General features: G+C 38.5%; 1 protein-coding gene and 1 long non-coding RNA gene across 9 annotated transcripts in view; both read right to left on the reverse strand.

Annotated features, from left to right (window-relative positions):
* IMMP2L (inner mitochondrial membrane peptidase subunit 2) overlaps positions 1-21,529 on the reverse strand; it is a 453,769-nt gene that overhangs the window by 398,507 nt on the left and 33,733 nt on the right. Inside the window, exon 4 of one of the 8 annotated variants that reach the window (XM_062609583.1) lies at positions 20,872-20,905. The exons of the other annotated variants lie outside the window; for them this stretch is intronic. Within the exon in view, the coding sequence (XP_062465567.1) occupies positions 20,887-20,905 (19 nt within the window). The 3' untranslated portion in view covers positions 20,872-20,886. Of the gene's footprint in view, positions 1-20,871; positions 20,906-21,529 lie in introns of those variants that run through there. 8 annotated transcript variants of the gene reach the window in all.
* Positions 10,086-14,137, reverse strand: LOC134159038 (uncharacterized). Its single transcript, XR_009963003.1, has 2 exons — positions 11,731-14,137; positions 10,086-10,726 (listed from the first exon to the last, which is right to left on the reverse strand). It is a non-coding gene; the product is annotated as an uncharacterized LOC134159038 (long non-coding RNA).

Consider the following 21,529-nt stretch of genomic DNA (forward strand, 5'->3'; position numbering starts at 1 on the left):
AAAACTCCCATCCCTACACTTAAAAATTAAATGAGGGCTTAAAACACTTTTTATTCTATTCTTCCTCTAAGAATGCCTCAGTAGTTTTAATTACTTACATTTTACATAGTAATATTAGTCCTACAAATAGTCAAGCCTACTTAGAGTTGCTGGTTTAGAAATAACTAGAAGCTATGATCCAGGAGAGTGCTTGTTTTCCTTCACCACAAAGCAGTAATTCAAACGTTCCTTCTTATGAATTAACAACTCCCTTCAAGTTATTATTTTATCCTTACTTTTTGGTGAAATTTTCTGAAATGCCTAATCTATTTTACATATGATTGTCTTGGTGGGATTTGCATACAACTGCCTACATACAGCTCACAGCTATTTTGTGAATGGTAATAGAATTCACTCTTCTAAGTGAATTATTATTGTATATTATGTATATTATGTATATAGCATTGTATTTTATTCCAAAAACTTATACAGGGTGTGATGATTATCCCTCAGAATAACTTGCAGTTGTTCACTGTAAGCATGTCTTCTCGTATGGTACCCTATATGTCAAATGCATCATGATTAACTTCACCTATCTAAAGCACAGGTTTGTCTAATCTAATCACCCAGATCCTCCATCCAATTCATTGGGACAGGCAAGCACAAAAAGAGAGCAATTCATCCCATCTATTTCACATATCTTTTAAAACAGGATAAAATTCTCTCTCAGGGTGTCTGCTTGCCTAGTTGATTATAAAGGAAGCCTAGGTGTGTATGTTTTATTAAACAGATAAAATACATTTAAATAAAATATAAATCAGCCATTACACAGCAACAGACAGTATTTCTGACAGTAGAGTTACATTAACTCCTCAGAAAGACACAGACTAAGCATATAAATGGTAGTTGCTGTCATCAGAATTGAAATCAGTCTCAGTTGGTCAGCACAGCACCTGTAGCTACCTTATATTCTACCATGGCCCAGTACTGCTAAACTGCAAAACTCCGTATGATAAACTTGACCTGGAATGCAATCATAAGAAAGTTGAGTCAATACATTAATTGACATATTAGTTATATATCATACAATCATAGAATAGTTTGGGTTGGAAGATCACCTAGTTCTAAAACCCCCTGCCATGGGCAGGGACACCTTCCATGAGACCGGCTTGCTTAAAGCCTCATCCAACCTTGCCTTGAACAATGCCAGGGCTGGGGCAGCCACAGCTTCTCTGGACAACCTGTGCCAGTATATCGCCATCCTCATAGGGAAGAACTTTTTCCTAATATCTAATCTAAGTTCACAGCCAAGTATGATTGCTGAGATGCAAAAGAATCCTGCTGGTTATTAGCATTTATTCCGTGCATTCAGAGTTTATAATCTCCTTGAAATGAGAACTAGAAGTACAGTTCACAGCAAACATTAAAGTGTTCTAAGAAACTGAAATACAGAGCAATGTGTACTGGAACAAATTTGCTTTGAGAGCTGCATACAAACATCATCCCCCAGGTCTGGGTAGTGCAGTGGGATGGTAGCAAAAAACAACACGGTAAATTTCCTTGCGAATTTAAACAACTCACTTGGTAAAGACAGACCTTTGATTCTGAATTCAAAGCAAGGAACACAGATTCCAGTGCTGGATTAACCACCTGTTTGTGTTTTCACGTGTTAGAAGTTTTGTCCTTACCCAATGTACTTAAAAAAAATAACAGGTATATTCAGGCCTTTTGAAAAGAAACTAATCCATCCAAACAAAAACAGCAAGAACAACAAAAGCTTTATTTAAACCTGATACTTATCAGGAAAAGATAGCATGAAAAGACAGTAAAAAATTTAAGCTCTGTTATGCCTGCTGCACTCATAAATACTGCTTTTTCTTGCCTCCTCTAAAGTCTGTGATCAAAAGACAGAACATTCTTGGCAATAATACATTTGGGATTACAGAAGAAAAACAAAAGAAGCCTGGAACAAAAGAAAATTGTTGCTGTGTAGTCAGTATTGTAATTTTTATTAAAACTTCTCTTTTTAAGGAATATGTGCCCCTACCTGGAACATAAAAGTTCAGAAGAAAGTAAGATATTTTGGAAAGGAATTCAAAACAAAAATGCAGCTACAAAGGCTAATTTCAACACCCAAGCCGTGTTGGTGACACACTGTATCAAGTCTTCAAAAAGCTCGCTTTTCTCACCTCAAATTAGGATGACAAAGTATTGCGTGTTTAACTTTCCATGCCTCTTCTAAACATTTTACGCATTTTTTTTCCAGAAACACACTTTCTCTACTGTATTTTCGAATGTCTATATTCTGCTGTTTACAAACAACTACAGATAGTTCGAGTTAGAGGGACATTAGAAACATAGAAAAATGAATTAGAAACATTTCCAACATGCATACAATTTCCAGTACAAACATCCAATTCAATCCACTGGTTCATACACAACGGTTTAAGATCATTTCTTTTATACAGAGCCCTTTCTCAGATCCCTCATATCACAGTATCACAGTATCACAGTATGTTAGAGATTGGAAGGGACCTCAAAAGATCATCTAGTCCAATCCCCCTGCCGGAGCAGGAACACCTAGATAGTGTTACACAGGAATGTGTCCAGGCGGGTTTTGAATGTCTCCAGGGAAGGAGACTCCACAACCTCCCTGGCCAGCCTGTTCCAGTGCTCTGTCACCCTCACTAAGAAGAAGTTTCTTCTCAAGTTTAAGTGGAACCTCTTGTGTTCCAGTTTGTACCCATTACCCCTTGTCCTATCATTGTTTGCCACTGAGTAGAGCCTGGCTCCATCCTCGTGACACTCCCCCTTTATATATTTATAGACACTAATAAGGTCACCCCTCAGTCTCCTCTTCTCCAAACTATAGAGACCCAGCTCCCTCAGTCTTTCCTCATAAGGGAGATGCTCCACTCCCTTCATCATCTTCGTTGCCCTGTGTCCTGGGTTCCGCAGTAGCAGTCATGTTTTTCCTTTGTGTTAACTGGTACAGTGCTGTGTTTTGACTTCCAGTTTGAGAACAGTGTTGGTGAAGCCGATGTTCTCGGTTGTTGCTAAGTGATGTTTACCCTGACCAAGGACTCTGTGAGCCTCATGCTCTGCCAGGGAGGAGGGGAAGCCAGGAGGAAGCAGAGACAGGACACCTGACCCAAACTGACCAAAGAGGTATTCCATACCACAGCACGTCATGCCCAGGATGTAACTGGGAGTGAGCCGGAAGGGCTGGGGGACTGCGGGGTTGGAGGAGGTATCGGTCGGAGCTTGGTCGGGCTTGGGGGGCTAGTTATCGGTCGGCTGGTGGTGAGATGATGTATTCTCTTCCCTTGTTATTTCCTTTATCATTATTATCATTGGTGGTAGCAGTAGTGATCTGTGTTATACCTTAGTTACTAAACTGTTCTTATCTCAACCCGTGGGAGTTGCATTCTTTTTGATTCTCCTCTCCGTCCCTCCGAGAGCAGGGGGAGGGCAAGAAAAGGGGGGGAAGTGAGCGAACGAATTACCTGACTGGGTTTAAACCACGACAGTTCTTTTTTGGCGCCCAACGTGGGGCACGAAGGGTTGAGATAACGACAGATTTGACTGGACCAAGCTCCGACCGATACCTCCTCCAACCCCGCAGTCCCCCAGCCCTTCCGGCTCACTCCCAGTTACATCCTGGGCATGACGTGCTGTGGTATGGAATACCTCTTTGGTCAGTTTGGGTCAGGTGTCCTGTCTCTGCTTCCTCCTGGCTTCCCCTCCTCCCTGGCAGAGCATGAGGCTCACAGAGTCCTTGGTCAGGGTAAACATCACTTAGCAACAACCGAGAACATCGGCTTCACCAACACTGTTCTCAAACTGGAAGTCAAAACACAGCACTGTACCAGTTAACACAAAGGAAAAACATGACTGCTACTGCGGAACCCAGGACACCCTGCAAAGGACTCTCTCCAGCAGCTCCCTGTCCTTCTTGAACTGAGGGGCCCAGAACTGGACACAATATTCCAGGTGCGGTCTCACCAGGGCAGAGTAGAGGAGAAGGAGGACCTCTCTCGACCTACTAACCACCCCCCTTCTAATACACCCCAGGAAGCCATTGGCCTTCTTGGCCACAAGGGCACAGTGTTGGCTCATGGTCATCCTGTCGTCCACTAGGACCCCCAGGTCCCTCTCCACTACACTGCTCTCTAACAGGTTGTTACCCAACCTATACTGGAACCTGGGGTTGTTCCTGCCCAGATGCAGGACTCTACACTTTCCCTTGTTATATTTCATCAAGTTATTCCCTGCCCAACTCTCCAGCCTGTCCAGGTCTCGCTGGATGGCAGCACAGCCTTCTGGCGTGTCAGCCACTCCTCCCAGCTTAGTGTCATCAGCAAACTTGCTGATAGTACACTCAATTCCCTCATCTAAATCATTGATGAATATATTAAATAATACGGGTCCCAGTACTGACCCTTGAGGCACTCCACTAGTTACAGGCCTCCAACTAGGCTCCACCCCATAGACTACAACTCTCTGGCTTCTCTCCTTCAGCCAGTTCACAGTCCACCTCACTACCTGATCATCCAGACCACACTTCCTCAGTTTAGCTGTGAGGATGCTGTGGGAGACTGTGTCAAATGCTTTGCTGAAGTCAAGGTAGACCACATCCACCGCTCTGCCATCATCCATCCACCGTGTTATTTCCTCATAAAAGGCTAAGAGATTGGTCAAGCATGATTTCCCCTTGGTGAAGCCATGTTGACTGCCCCTCATAACCCTCTTATCCTTGATATGCCTTAAGATGGCACCAAGGATAAGGTGTTCCATCACTTTCCCAGGGATGGAGGTGAGGCTGACTGGTCTATAGTTACCCGGGTCCTCCTTCTTGCCCTTTTTGAAGACTGGAGTGACATTTGCTTTCCTCCAGTCCTCAGGCACCTCTCCCGTTTCCCTACTCTTTTCCTATAAAGCAGTATAAGTGTAGCTTTAAAGTATACAAATTCTAGAATGGATTTATTGACCTTGTTTGGTAATTAACTTTCATAAAGCAGGCCTAAAAGAACCCATACCACTAAGAACTTAATCAAAATATGTATACTGAAAATACAAATTTTTCCCAGTACAAATTATAACAGCTTGTTCTTTCTGTGGCCACAGAATTTCTACAATTCCTGCTTTGGTACCATTAGGAGTTATATACATGCCTCAAATATTAATGAAGATTAAAAACTTTCCTTCTTCCTCTGGCAGCTGCACTAACAGAGCTTAGTTTTACGAATAATGTAAGATGAAGTAAATAAAATATTAAAAGAGCTTCTTCCATAACAGTGATAAAAGCTGTAGGTAGAGTTCAGATTAAGATGCATCAAGACATGTAAAACATTTGAACAAGGATTGGCATTAATATATAAATGTATTCTTTACACCCAATGTTAGATACTCAGCCAATTAAGCAGCAGAGACACAGCCAATATATGTACTTGATTTTAAAATTTTTATACTATTTATCTGATTTACTGAGGCTTTCCACAGTTATGGAATTGAATACAAGCAGTTTCGTACATCTGCAGTCACCATACAGCCTAAACAGCTTGTTTTTCACATCATTTTATTACACTGCTCCAAGCAAGCAGTGGTTTAAAAATTATTTCTAAAAGCAAAGAATTTCAGATGACATCTTCATGTATTCTATTGGAAAATAATTTTAACCATGAAATCTGACAACAAGGATTCACTTTGCCCCCTATATTAAGTAATAACAGAAACCTACCAACCAGCATCAAAATGCACTTGTGCTCTGTTTCAACTCTCCAGGTTAATTAACGGGAACTACTATTTTTAAAAAGAGCAGGACTTAAATCTCTACTGTCAAAAATCAGTTTTGATCTTATGATGCAGTTATTTTAGATGGAAGAACAAGGAAACAAGTTGAGATCAAAGAACATTAGGTCTTGAAAAGAGGGAGATGGCCCAGTCGAGCCTTCTTGCACTGAGATGAAATCAGTAACACTTGAATTATTCCTGGCAGTACTTTGTCCAATTTACTGTTTACATCAAGAATTCTGGTTCAAACCCCTTGCTCAAGCAAGGCCACCTATAGCCTGTTGCCCAGGACCATGTCCAGATGACTTTTTGTAATTCAGAATTATCTTCTCCATTACTTCACCTGTATTTTACCTTCACACATTTTTTTTTTTCAACTTTGATGTAAATAATATATCAATTCTTCCTAAATCAGCACAATGACATCCTAAATCTGATTTCTATGACACTTACGTGAAAAATTATGGAATTGAGTTCTTCACTGCTACAGCAAAAGTAAATTCGATATATTCAGGCTAGCTGGTTGAAAGCCCAAAGATCATCAGTGTAATGGTGTGGATTTGTATTTGTATTTTTCAGGCTTTGCTACTGACAGATTTATGTCCATCCCCCACTGTAGGAAGACTATGATCACATTACTTTGATAGTGCAGTAATATTATGGCTCAATTTCACTTTAATTTATACTATTGCTTAAGAAATGGCTACTAAAGCAATTTTCAATATGGAAACTGAACTAGTACAATGTACATTACACAATAATGGACAGAAAATTACCACTGGGGGAAAAATAAGTATGTCAAATGATACAATTTTAATTTATTACATTTTCAAAACTCCAGCAGAATATTTTTTTTAGTTTGTATGAACATAACATCCCCAGTCAAGTAACATACCACACTGGCCAGAAAAAAAAAAAGAGTTTTGGACTTTGAATAAAAATGTATTTTAACTCTTAAACAAGATTTGCATCCCTCTTTCTTTGCATCACTTTGTTCAGCTACCATCAGCTGTGGGCAAAAAGTCACTGCAAACAGAATAAAATTTAAAATATCATTAAAATACAACACTTAACAATAAGTAGGATATTTAAAACTATTTATTGGCTAACACACACAAAATATACCTACAATTTCACAAGGTGACTAAGAACCAGTATTATCAACACCCAGGCAAGACACGGAGAGCCTTTTCCCCTTAACTTCTATCATTCAAATTCAAAAGGGCCATCCTTCACTGCTATCTGGAAATGTTCCTTAATGGCACTGATTTGACATCTCTTCCTGACTCCGTTTCTGCTCTCAGGTTTGTATACCTTTTCATGCTGGTGTTTTCCAACTTGAGTTTTTTGCTGATTCCCATCACAACAATATCACAGAATCATAGCATGGTTTTAGTTGGAAGGTACTTTAAAGATCATCCAGTTCCAACCCCTCTGCCATGGACAGAGACACCTTCCACTAGACCAGGTTGCTCAAAGCCCATCCAACACACATGACTTGTTTTATCTTCCTTGTCTTGCATTATTCTACTCTGCAGTCATTTTCTCATCTCTCTCAACTTAGCAGTCTCCTCAAAAATCTAAGCTGTGGTTATACATGCCACATCAGGGATGAGGATACTTGATCATGGCTGAATGGAGAGGGGAAGAGGGGAGAGTGAGTTCTGGCAAGCTGCTTTTTCGTCATGTAGAACGCACCTCTGTATCCACTCTTCTGTTTCATAAATAGGATGGGACTAAATTTTGGACCTGCTGCTGAGGGGTGCAGCTCCAAGTGTCTAACACACAGAGGAAATGCTGTACCTAGAAAACATGAAACAGCCACCCTGCAAAACCCTATCTGCTCAGACGTACGAAGGCAGGTACCAATGCAGCTCTGCAAGTCCAGCACTCCATTCTTCAAGCAGAACTCAAGGTATCTAAGTGATGTAAGGAAACATACTGATAAAAATGCAGACTCTGAACACATTCTATACCCACAGACTAACATTCTGCTATCATAACAAATCACAAATAGTAATTTCAGGCTAAAATGTATAAACAACAAAGAATTGGACAGAGCAGACAAAGCATATTAAAAGCTTCTGAGAACGCACCCCAAATTGGCTCTTCATGTAGAATGCTAATTAAAATTACTGTAAACTATGAAAGGGCTCATTGTTCATATAATGAAATATTTTGAAATTTATTACATGACAAACATTAAAGTGTATTTACATGACATGTTCGTTTGAGGAAAGCATAGAGAAAGCACATCCTTCTATTGAAATGTGTCATAATATTTGGTCATGTCAGCACCAAGATTCATCATCAGCTGCCTGACTAACATATGCTTAATTTCAAGGAAAGTCTTGACGTTTTTTTGTGTGGCATTTAATTCTTGCCTTATTATCAACAGTGTGATTATCTTAATGCTTACCTAGCCTCACATTTTAGTATTCTTTCCCCAAGAAACATTCTAACTTCCCAACACTTGAACAAAAATGGAATTTACGTACCTAACTCCCTTTATTTAAAAAAGAATATGCACTCATTATGCTAACACTTCCATTTAAATCACGGTGATATGAAAAAACCTTGCTTGACAAAAAACAACGGAATTAAAATTAATTTGCAGTTACCGGTAGAATTTAACAGGGACATAAATAAAATTCCAGAAAGAAGTGACAAAGGCAACTAGAATGCTACAAAAAACAAACATGCTTTTGTTCCTTTTCTGCAGGGTGTTTTTATAACTGCTCTTTCACTTGAGATAGAAAATTGAAATACTTTGGATGTTTTCTATTCATATTGCAAATGAAATGTTACTGACTCACATCATCAAAAAAAAATTCAATACCTTTTCTCACAACTGAGTTAGAGACTGAGTTTAAATACTCATTTTGCTGTTATAGCAAAATAAAAATAGGAGATATTTCACAATTCTACCAACAGGGTAATAGCCACCTATTTCTTAAATACTATCCTTTACAAATATGCCATAAGGAGAGTAACTATGTAAGACTGCCTTAAATTGTTATGCAGGTTAGTCCCTTGTTTCTGATGTGTTTTTGCAGCTCAGGAACGACCATGTGTCAACCTAGGTATTTTTATGAGCTTCTACTCAATGTGCATGTGCCAATGTGCATGAACCTTCATGAAGGCCAAGTGCAAGGTCCTGCACCTGGGTCAGGGCAACCGCAAGCACAACTACAGGCTGGGAGGACACTGGATTGAGAGCAGCCCTGAGGAGAAGGACTTGGGAGTGCTTGCTGAGAAGAAGCTCAACATGACCCTGCCCATGGAAGGGGGGTTGGAACTTGATGATCTTAAGGTCCTTTCCAACCCTAACTATTCTATGATTCTATGACCCCAGAACGTATGCTTGTAGCCAGTACCCTGGGCTGCATCAAAAGGATCGTGACTAGGTCAAGGGAGGTGATTCTCCCTCTCTACTTCACTCTTTTGAGACCTCACCTGAAGTGCTGTGATCAGCTCTGGGACCCCCAATACAAGAGGGACATGGACTTGCCTGAGCAAGTCCAGAGGAGGGCCATGAATATGATCAGATGGCTGGAGCACCTCTCCCACAAAGACAGGCTGAGAGTTGGGCTTGTTCAGCCTGGAAAAAAGAAGACTCCAGGGAGACCTTACAGCAGCCTTCCAGTATCTAAAAGGTAGGTATTCCATTCAGTAATTTCACGCATATGTAATTCAGCCACTGGATAGAATCTGGCTATGTACTTGTTTTTAAGATTTCAGTGAAAATTACAAGCAGGTCAGGTTCACAGAGCACACATACTAGATCTGGAATATTGATTACTATATCATATCAGTCCTAAACTTGTTTTCATAATTTTGAAATGGAAGTATCATCACCTTGATTTGGTTCTATTTTACAGATGAACAGAGACTTCAGATTTCCATGTATTTCATGCATTAGTAATACGGGAACAGTAAGTTACTCCTATAACCAAACAACATAACTAGTAGAAAAGGGATAGACGTGGTATTTTGAAATATGGAAAACTAGACTTTCAGGCAAATGCTATTAAGTCTGAGGAAGCAACCAGCTGTTGAGAAATTGAGAAATCCAATCTGTCAGGTATGGTATTTGTAAAAAAAAAAAAAAGGCTGAAATTTTGTATCAATGAGACCCCTTAGTCACAAGACACCTGTCATGGGTTGACTGTGGCTGGATAGCAGATGCCACTCTATCACTCACCTCCTCAGCTGGACAGGGGAGAGGAAATAAACAAAAGGCTCATGGGTTGAGATAAGGACAGGGAGAGATCACTCACCTGTTGCTGCCATGGGCAAAACAGACTCAGCTCGGGGAAATAAGTTTAATTTTTCACCAATCAAATCAGGGTAGGATAATGTGAACTAAAAACAAATCTTAAAAACACCTTTTTCCCATCCCTCTGTTCTTCCTGGGCTCAACTTCACTCCTGAATTTTCTCTTCCTCCTCCCTACCATCATCAACAGTTGGTTGTGGTCAGTCCATCACACATTTCTGCTACTCTTTCCTCTTCAGGGGAGGACTCCTCACACTCTTCCCCTGCTCCAGCGTGGGGTCCCAGTGTGAGAGATAGTCCTCCAAGAACTTCTCTAACATAAGCCCTTTCCACAAGCTGCAGTTCCCCTGCAGCAGCAGGTCTGTCTTGGAGTTGGTTGCATGAGCTCCGTTGGACACAGGGAATGCATTACAATTTTATAGCATTTCATAATATTATGACACCACCAGTAGTTTTTACATATATATGTATCATACATATATACATATGTAACATACATATCACACATGTTACTTTTTCTTGCTGTTGGGTGAAAAAAGCTGAGTGGAGTAGTATGACAAAAACTGAGTTCCTTGAAGATGTCTCAGGCTCAAAAAGATAGAGCTGAACACAGTGTAGAGGACTGAATATGTCAGATTTCCTTTTCTGATGAATAGTACACACATACAGAAAAAGCCTTAAAAAAAAAAAAAAAGAACAACTATTAGTTATAAACTGTGTTTGGAAGTGGCACACTACTTCTCAAAGCTATATGACATACACAATCAAAAGTTAGATCAAGACCCAAATCCTCAGGTTTTCTTCTAGGCCCGTGTTAATGCATGCTAACTACACTCTAAAACAATTTAGTTTTTCCATTTGGATTTTCTTGCCCAGAGCAGACAGTCATTTTCCCCTTCTGGTGTCACTCCTGTAACAAAACAGGAGGCAAAACATATGAACTTGCAATTTCTGTTATTTACTGAAACAGAGAAGAGCCCCATGTCATCCTCATGATGCTGGGACCTAAAGAAAGAAAACAATGCTTCTTTTTTTTTTTTTTCATAATACAAATGTAATTTTCCAATACTTCCACTAACATTCCTTATCCTGAGAACCCCAGGTGCTATGCAACATTGCAAGAGCTACACGATGTACCACTGCCTTGAAGTAACAGTCCTTTTCACTTACATTGGCAAACAAGATTTTTTTTTTTGTGATGCAGTAGGTAATAAATCAAGCCAAATGATATTTTTCCTAGGTTTTGCTGATCATGCTTAGAGCTGAAAATGTCAGCCTTCAGATTTCACATTATATGAGATGAATTCTATGCCTTCTCCTAATGTAGTCCTCATCATTTTCTCCAAAAAGAACAGAACCAATCAAGCCATGAAATCATATTGCCTCCTACAGTAGTTCCATCTGAAGGGGCTTACAGAAGACAGAAAATAACCAAACCCACAAACCAAAGATACAACAATAAAACTTCTATCATACAAGCATACATCCTAATGCAGTCATTTCCATGTTCCCTATGTACTTTAAAAAACCCCACGCAACTAATTCACTCCTTATATAAGGAGTCCAGTGTTCTACTCACATTAAGAGCAGCAAAGATCATTACTGGCTTTCAAGCAGAAGAGACCACTGTTCTCAATTTAGAAAAACAAATGACAGTAACCATATTATTACTGTACACACCAGTTCCCAGCCTTTCAAGTCCTCTTTATTGATCTAAACTTCATTTCAAACAAACATTTTCTCAGTTTGGCATTTTGCCAGGTCATCTGCAGGAATCCAGTCCTGAAAACATGAGTCTTAAAAATCTTTTAAGACTTGGAAATCTAAGCAAAGATCTATGAAGGGAAAAAAAAAAACAAACACAAGTATCTCCAAGTCAAAGCAATGCTTATCCTCTATTTGACTTTACTGTGTTTAGGTTAATGACTTGTAACATCATCCACACAGGAGACCTATTTTAATTGCACTGCACTGCAGAATATATTAAACTGCTGTATTATACCTGCAAGTCATACTATAATAGTATTAACTTAAAGTTTTCTAACTCTGAATAAGAACATGAAAGTCAATAATGATTATGCAATTTTTCTCACAAGAAGCACTGTCTCTTTCAATATTCTTATATTTGTATGAGGATGCTGAAGTCTGGATGGGTGGAAAATTAAACAGACTGAAAAGAAAAATGGCTGGTACTCTGACTAGGGGCCAGTAACAAATGAAGTACTGCAGGCATTTATCCCATCCTGTTCAACTTCTTAATCAGTGACCTGGAGGTGACAGAGTACATCATCATTATCAACTTTTGCAGATGACTAAATTGTGGGGGTCAGTTGATACACTCACAGACAGGGGATCTAAAAATTCTGTCTCCAGTTTTGAGCTCCCAGAAAAACAAAAGAGCTTGATAAAGTGAAGTATGTTCAGCAGAGGGCCAGCAAACTGGTCAGGGGCTGGTGTACTAGCCCTGTAAGGAGAAGATAAGGGAATGAACTTGCTCAGCCTGGAGAAGAGAGCACCCCAAGTGGGCCACTATGCACAATGCACTATGCACAAGCTTACCAAGAAGACTCAGCCAGGCTCTTCACACTACTACATTGCAAGTAGACAAAAGACAACAGGCATAAGCTGAAGAAGGTTCAGACTTGATGTAACGAGAAACTTTTTTGCAGCGAGGACAGGCAAGTAGTGGAAGAGGCTGCCAAAAGAGGTTTTACAGTCTACCTTCAGAAGTCTGTAAGACCTAACTGAATAAAGCCCAGCAGAACCTGGCCTGACATCATAGCTGGCCCTGCTTTCATTAGGAGGTTGGACTTCCTGGGTCCCTTCCAGCCCTATGAACAAGGATGTGATCCCATGATCCATTTTCCAGATTAGTGAAGATTTAGAGAGATAAATACATTCCCTAACAAAATGTCCAACTCTTTTAGGTTTCTTATACATCAGCAGGCTTACGCTCAGAGCATGAAGCGTTCTAAGCAATTTCCACTAACTATAGAAAAAAGGTTGGTCAAAGAAGTGGCTGCTCCCCCAGATTCTTTGGCCTTGACTTCACCCCCAGTACAAGTCAAAGCTGTCTGCAGAACTGCTCTTTACTTTCAACAGCTGGACAGGCTTTGAAATAGTGGCAAGTCTCAAGGCATCATTCTCTAGACATAAAAGGCAGATCCATCCTTTTAAGCTAGTATCTCAAAAGAAGAAAGATAAAGAAGTCAGTCCAAAAATTTGCATCTGTAGGGAATTCATTCAGAGAAGTCACAGCACCAAGAATGCTGATAAAATTTTCATGCAAATTTACTCTGAGTCTGAATAATACAAAGAAAGCATTCCCCTCTAACCTCTTCTTCCCTCAGCTGGGTTAGTTTTTAACCCATCATTAACCATGTAACCAAAAATACATATAAAACAGCTTTTAAAGTTCAGCAGAGTTTATTGTATCTTGTCATGCTATGGTGCCATTAAAAGCTTCACATGCAGAAAAAAAGCTATGAAACCAAATTCTGGGAAAAAATGAATGAACTTTGACCCAAAAAAAGGTAAAATTAAAATGAAAGTTGCATTATTAACATAACCTCTCACTGAAGAATGCCAGAAAGAACTCCACTTATCCAAGGACACAATCACACAAATTACAGATGTGAACAGAAAATGACCCAAGGTAGTACAAAGTCTTCCTTCCTGCTGCCAAAACAATTATCCTGTATCATGTATTACCCAGTGTTTTATCCTAGCTAGTTAAAAGTAGTTTATTTGCTTTCCTGGTGTATTTCCTCTCATGAAAGTTAGGATTCTAAATTCAGGAATCATGGCTCAAGAGCATCACAAAGTTTCAGAAGGTCACAATCACTCTGCTATGTCAAGGGAAAAAAAGTTTGATATCAGAAAGACAAGAACGATATGCTGGCATACAACTGTGCTTGTAGAAACTCACAGCATTTTCACAGTAAGTGATTTGTTAATTCTGGTAACACTGTATTGGTCCCAAAACAATTTTAATTTTCAAGTAGACAAGATGATGTTAGAGGGTGTCTATAATGGAGGGTGGGCCAAAGAGAGCAACCCTGCTTTCAGACGTACAAACTGAATATCATGTTCCATAATTCTACAAAGTAAAAATTACAATTTTTATAAAGTTCAGCACACCGGAATATAGAGCACATGCTTACAAGCCATTTAGTGCAGCATTTCTACTGGACAGTGTTATAATTAAGCGAAAAATATCTTATGGGCCTCACCTCTCCTCTACAATGCTCTATTTTTGACTATTTGTCAGAAAAAGACCAAATGTCATATGTCAACAAGATATAACAAATACCAGTATCATCCCATAGATCTTTCCAATCAAAAATCACTCACACAAATAGCTCTGGATAGTTTATCTTTGGCTATTTCTCTTCCTGCATTTAGCAGGAGCCTGGACTGAACTAAGCTGTGTCCAATATACTGGGAGAAATTTAACTCCCAGTTTTGGTTATGCAAAACACAACAATCAACCACAGTTGTGAGGTTTGGTGCCAGAAGTAAGGACCAAATTTACCAATTTTCTCCTGAGAATTATATACGCAACGACAGTGAAAAATCTCTAGAAACTCTGCCCATTTCCATCTATTAGAATTTAAATGCACCTGACTCATGTTAAGCTGTTTCTGTACTACAAATGCTTTCCTTTCTAAAACACTGAATTTCCACATTTGTACTGGAACCTAATATAAGGCTGCAACTTACAACTCCCTGAGGGAATCATGTCAATTGGCATTTTAAAAATTAATTCAGTGACCTACAATAATACGAGTTGCTTATGCACAGTATTTGTCAGGAGGCAACATGGGAAGTTCAGAATTCATTTAGAGAGCCCAAGCTTTATAAAGGCAAGCAAAAATATTCTTGAACTGCCTCCTCTAACTTGGTAAGTATCTTACAGCAGATGTCTGTAATATAAGAACAAGGAAAAACTGAATATACGAAAGGGATCTGCATGCAGCATGATTAATATTTAAAACAGGAAATATAAAAGGAATAAAAATTCCAGGCAGTATATGCTCATCCAACTACATTATTGACCTGGTGAGATATTCAGAGCTTGTGGAAATTTTGCAAATCTTGTGGAAACTATAGCATGGTAAGTCTCATATGTGCTTGCACAGCTCATTTCAAGTCACTACAGAGAAAATTTGAACCGTAATCAGGTCTTTGGGGACAGAAGGCCCCATCTACAAAGGCTCAATATCTAATTATATCAGCACTCCCTCTTCCTCGTCTTAGATTTCAATGAAATGTCAGAGCAGCAGCACTTTACTGAATGGCTTCTGTAAATGAACCAAGCACAGAGTTGCCTGTTGTTTCTTGGGATTTGCTGTAGTAAGTACAAGTTATCTTAGAAACAGCTTTTTTAAAGTGATTCCCACTGTTTCATGAAGAAGCAGGTTAGACTGTGCATGTCATTTTGGTTTACCAATAATAGAGAGGTAAAATGGGATGGAGTTATCAAAATTAGGGTTTAGGTATAAATGTATATGAAAGCAGAGCATGTTCTAAGCAAGCATGAGAACTCATACAATTATAATACATTCAAATCTTGGAATATTCTATATACTCAACACTTACAATAAAATCAAAACTTTCTAGTTGCATGAAGACAGTAGCAAAGTAGTCACTACTGAAACCTTAAGGAAAAAGGTTTCAACATTTTTCAAAATCCTGCTTGTAAAGCTACTCTTATTTAAATGACACAGGCAAGAACCAATTTTTTTTGTTATGAAAACAACAGCTTACATCTGGTCTATGTAAGATGAAGTACCTTTGGAAGCAGCCTCCAAGAAGTTATCATTATTCCATGAAAAGATAATACAGTACATATTGTCAACTTTCCTATTTTATCATAGGGCCTGAGGTAGCAAACAGTTCAAAAAGTGAAGAACAGTTTGTAGGCAATTGCCTTCTATCCTTCCTGGATAGTCCTCATCTCCAAACAGTACTAAAAATATTTGAAATGTGGACAGGAATTATTTTCAGCTCCTACACAACATTTATTAACTGTCCATACTTATCACTGGACAACACTTTTTTCCTCAAGGACATAAGTACAAAGCTTCCCCACTCAATTACTGTTCTCCACTTTTTCCCAGACTATATGCATATTTTCAAATCAAGGAGTCTTTGCCATCCTACACCATTATCTCTCCACAACACCAATATTCGTTTGGTCAAGTATACAACATCTGACTGGTAGTCTGAAAATTAGATTCACAGTTAACATTAAAATATTTGAATACATTAGTTCAAATACAGCAAACCAGCCACTATAACAAGGAAATTAAAGAAAAAATCTAACACTATAGTAAGACACACACACACACAAAAAAAAAAAAAAAAGCCAAAAAGGATTTATTTCCTGCCAAAGATGAGCTACGTTTTGGGTTGTTTTTTGTTTTTTTTTCTGTATAGAATGGCCAGGTTCTGGCCATACAGACAGTTTCATTCACGGAGTGTTGCATTCTATCAGCCATACCTACAGACCTACAGCTTCACCACAATTACTTTCTCTAGAATCACATCAACATAGGCATCTTCAGAAATATGTACCAATCCTTCTTCAGCAAATAGCTGGGAAAATTGGGATCACCCTATACCACAGACTCTCAAACAGGGGGCTTGAACTTCAGTAATACTTGCTCTTTTAATCCTTACATACGTCATGGTGCTACATAACACCAAACTGGAACTCACACAAGACTATGTGACCTTCATTACTAGAGATACTCAAAATATATGGTTAAGTCTCTACACAACCTGATATACTATTGGCTCTGCTTTAAGCAGGTGTTTGGATCACAAAGCTCCAAAGTTTAAAGTCCAGAACTCTATAGTTAGGTACTGAATTACTTTATGATTATCAGAAAAGGAAGGAAGTCAGACTCCTAAAATAAGAAGGAAAAATTGTAGTGTGGGAACTAAAGGCCACTAACAACACAAAATTAGTGAAACTAGTGTTATGTTGATGAATCACAGGAAGAAGATCAGGTAAGTATCTGACATCTTTATGGGAAAAGCTGGAATCTGCCTGAAGGTAAAAAAAATATACCAAATTTCACTGCTTTTTCATTTTTGCTGAACCTGTACCTACTGATAATTTAAGCAGTTTCCAGAGACACACGGAAAGCACAAGCTCTGGAGTGAAACTGCAATAATATGAAGCCCCCAAAAGAGACCCTTTTGAAAGATTGCAAATGAAACTGCAAAAAGTGAAATAATTCCTTGAAGAATCTTTTATTCATTTTAAACTAATAAGTCAGATTTATAATTAAGGCACTTGGCAGATTTCATTATAACAGCTCAGATACTAATTCAGTTCAGATATCCAAAGCTGCAGGGCAGAGAGCAAGGGGCAAGGAACTAACAAAAGATATGACTTCACACTTGGAAGAGAGTGATATGTGATATGGCAAACTGCAAAAAAATCACTCAGGACAAAAAGATAATGCCCAAATGGAAAAATGATAAAATAAACCCACCCCACCCCACCCCCCCCAACTATACTTAATTTGGCTACAGAAGAGAATAAAGAAGAATACAAAGTAAAAAACTTAGAACTCTCACAAAGGAAATAATGCTAGAAACAGCATAAGACAAGAAGCGTAGGGGATGTAGAGCCACACATAGTCTTTGCAAAACAATGTACAACTGAAGGTGACACAGCCAAGAGCTGCCAACTCAGAATAAGGAGAAAAAATACCACATCTAGCAAGCAAACAGCAGTGCATAAAAAAAAAAAACAGCAGACACAGCACTGCATACATGCTTAGAGGTGATGCAGGCAAGATCCAATCTGGAAACAGATACTTAGAAATTAAAGAAAGCCTTGTGAATTTAGAGCTTAATTTAGACAATCTCAAGCAAATGCTATTTCTGGAAAATGTTTTAAAAACATAACTAGGATAAAAGCACTGATACAGAAGACAACTAAAATTGAGAGATTAAAGAATTAACGTTAAGTATTCTGGCTCCAAACTAAGGTGACTAAAACAGAACTAAGAAAGCTTTTTGTTTGGGTTTTGGTTGTTTGCTTTGGGTGGTTTTGGGGGGGTGGGGGTTTACTGTCGTGATAAACAGAGATAATACAATCTTTTAATAGTCCTAAAACTTTAAATCTTGTTTAGTAAATACCAGTGCAGAAAAAATATAAAAGTAAAAACTGTATTAATATATGAAGATTCTAGTGACCCTTTATTTTAAAATAGTTTTTCTCAGAAGTAGCCTTATGCTACTACTTCCAGCTCTAGAAGAGAAGGGTAAATGGGGATGAAATGTGTGAAGATCAGTTGAAAGGTATGAGAAGCTCCAGAAAAAAGAATCTCTTTTTTTTTTTCCAGGAGAGCAATGATTTTCAACTAATGTACAGAATTCAAGTAAGACAAGGAACTGCAACTTGCTCTTCCACTGTTCATCTCATTAATCCTAGGCTGGGGTTAGCCTGAGGCATGCCCTTGCTCTGGGAAATTGAGAGCACAGAAAGGCCTGAGCAATGTGTTACAGCAGCTACACCAGGCAGATCAGGCTCACAGGCTAGCACTAAGACCAGTCAGGATACAAAGAACAAGGTTGTCAGGAAAGGAAAATGCTTTAGGAAAGGAACTAGTAGAAACAGCAGGAAGGTTCCTTCTGCACTTCAAGTGACAGGGACATAATTATTTATCTGCCCACAGAAACAAAATGCTAGCAAGGAAAAAGGAGACAACTGGAATCCCCTGCTGAAAACTGAGATAAGTGATTAGGAGAAGGAAAAAAGGATGGATTGGCTGGACAGGATCACAGGGAGGTGGATTTCCTAGATTACAAGATATAAAGGTTATTGTGGGGAAGACGAAAAACAGTAGATTGGTTTCCAGAGTAAAATGTCCACAAATAAGGTAGGAGAGCTAGTACAAATTCTCTGAACTTCTGATGGGCGTTTCAAGAAAGCCTAGTGAGTGGACCCCACAGGGAAGTGAGAGAGTATCTAATTTGTTGATCTTAAGTAGGTTTAATTATGTACAATGAGCTTTTCAGCACACAAGCTACAGGCTAAAGGAAGTTTTGGCCATGCTGCCAAACGTGGACATTCCAGCAGAAGCTTTACTGATAGAAATTAAATCCCCAAAAAATTTATATACCACCAGAAGACATATTCTGGACTTAAGCAGAAGAGAATACCTTTATGTTAACATGTCAATTCTAGTAGCAGTGCATAACCACTTAATAGCATGCTGATTTCTAAAGGTTCTGGTTTTTAACCCTCATTGATTCTACCAACTCAGATCAACAGCAATGTGATTGCACTTTCCACTCTTGCTTACTCTCTGAATTACACGGTAGTGTATTATTATGTAGGGTTTATTTCAAGAAATAAGGATACTGCCAAATAAAAGGTAATATGCAAAATTTAAGAACTCCTTGACAGTTCTGAAGACTAATTGGCATAAAAACAGGAAAAGACCACCATCACCTCACATCTCACCAACTTGGATATTCTTTCCCAACAGAGAGGATTTATTTTTTTATTTGATATGTTGATTTCCCATAGAAATGAAAAAGTTACTGCATATGATCTTTGATACTATGAACTTCTACACTTGCAATTGTTTCTTAGCTGAAATACATTTCTTCCAGGTTCATCAAACCTTTCAGTGTAAAAGTATGGAAGTTGAATCCTCCATCCTTCTCAAAGCTCAAATTCTTGGATACATTTTAAATCTGGTTACTTAACAGTAGTGGACACGTCACTGTCATCTTCTACAGGTGTCACATGATGAAAGAAATAATGGAGCTACATATAATAGGTGGGCTTCCTCCAGACACCATGCTTAGAAACATATTTGAGCCCCTGCATAATGGTGTCTGTCCTCCTTTATAAATCTTCCCATTGAACACTGATTGATGGACCAGAGCCAACTCATCTGTCATATATATAACAAATTATATGGTGTGGCAAGAAAAATGCTCTGGAAAAGCTTAAAATGTCAGCACAGCAGCAGAAAAGTCTGAAGAGGACCAGATGAGTATGTGTATGGTGCCCAGTTAGACTGGACAGCTTTGTGTTACTTGAATATCTAAAGTATTCAGCATACACTCCCAAACCTATGCAGTTTTAGCCTGGCTATCACCCAGACAGAAGTCTTTGGTGACTTCTGTGGGGCACAAACCTCATCTTCTGAATTTCTATAAAACACTACATTCCCTACAGTAAACTGTAAAAAAATATGCCATTCTTCGGAAGATAGATGTTTCTTATTATGACCTAAAGATACTAAGTATCTTCAGAAAATTCATTATACTCACAAACATTTATTTCTGCTATAATCCTAAAAATCTGTTTAATAGTTCTGCTGCTACAGGTATCTTGAATAATCTTAAAAACTATCATGAAGGAGATTCTTCCCAAAAAACAGAAAATCCAAATCATGGCACATATATTTTAGCACTTCCTAGAAAAATTATGAGCATTTAGCTTTAACTAAGCAGCTAAAACACTGCAAGATGGCAACTGGTTCCTTTGCTTCAGAGTAAATATACAATTTCAGCTATACATGAATACAGTAACAAACTAAATGAAAAAATCACATGGAAAAAAACTAGATGGTTGGGGTGTTTCTTTGAGACAGCAATACAGCTTTGACACAAAATCAGACTTCAACTGGGAAATAATATTTACTGAAAAATGTTTCCTTTATCCTCAAGAAGGATACATATTATTTCATGTCAACTGAAAAAGTTAATAGTAAACAGTTCTAAAGGAAAAACGTGGCTTGAAATCTTCCAGGATAAATCTCTGCCTGATAAGGAATGATCCAAGTTCCTTAAACTTTACACAGCACATTCTTCACTGCAAAAACAACACAGAGAAAGAGGAGACAAAAATAAAAACAGAAAAAGACTGCACAGAGGAAAGAAGTGAGAAATAAGGGGAAAAGAAGGGGGAAAGAAGATTGAGGTTGTTTTAATTCTGAACCAGGATGTAATTCCAAATAAAAATTAAACAACACGGTGAAGTTTTCTTTATTCTGCCAGCAAAGGAAGCTTCTTTCCTCGTTTCTGCATTACATCAGTATCATGAAAATGCTAGAACAACAGCTGATTTTCACAGGGTGGAAGTGAAATTAAGCAGACTTACTTAGCAGCTTAACTGTTGATTAGGAAAAAAAAATTGCTTCGTTTTGTAAAAGATTTTGCTCTGCACCTTAGTGAATCAGCCTCCTTCCAAATTTCACGACGACCCTTGCTGGTACAGAGCTTGTAAGTAATCACCACCTAATCTTTTTTTTTTTTTTTCCTATAAAGTTTTTTTGTTAAGGTACTTACAGCATGTGAGCACTAATTCATTCAATATTCACCTCAGTGCTTAATACAAGCTAAAAACGAGCTGAAAGTATATTCTGATAGTATGGCATATTGTCAGAATAGAGATGTATGTAGCCACAGCAGCCCAAGACATATTAGCAGAAATGTT

The sequence above is a fragment of the Pezoporus occidentalis genome, unplaced genomic scaffold, assembly GCF_034315485.1.
Source record: "Pezoporus occidentalis ecotype Australia unplaced genomic scaffold, CSIRO_AGI_Poc_V1 ctg14, whole genome shotgun sequence".
NCBI lineage: Eukaryota > Metazoa > Chordata > Aves > Psittaciformes > Psittacidae > Pezoporus > Pezoporus occidentalis.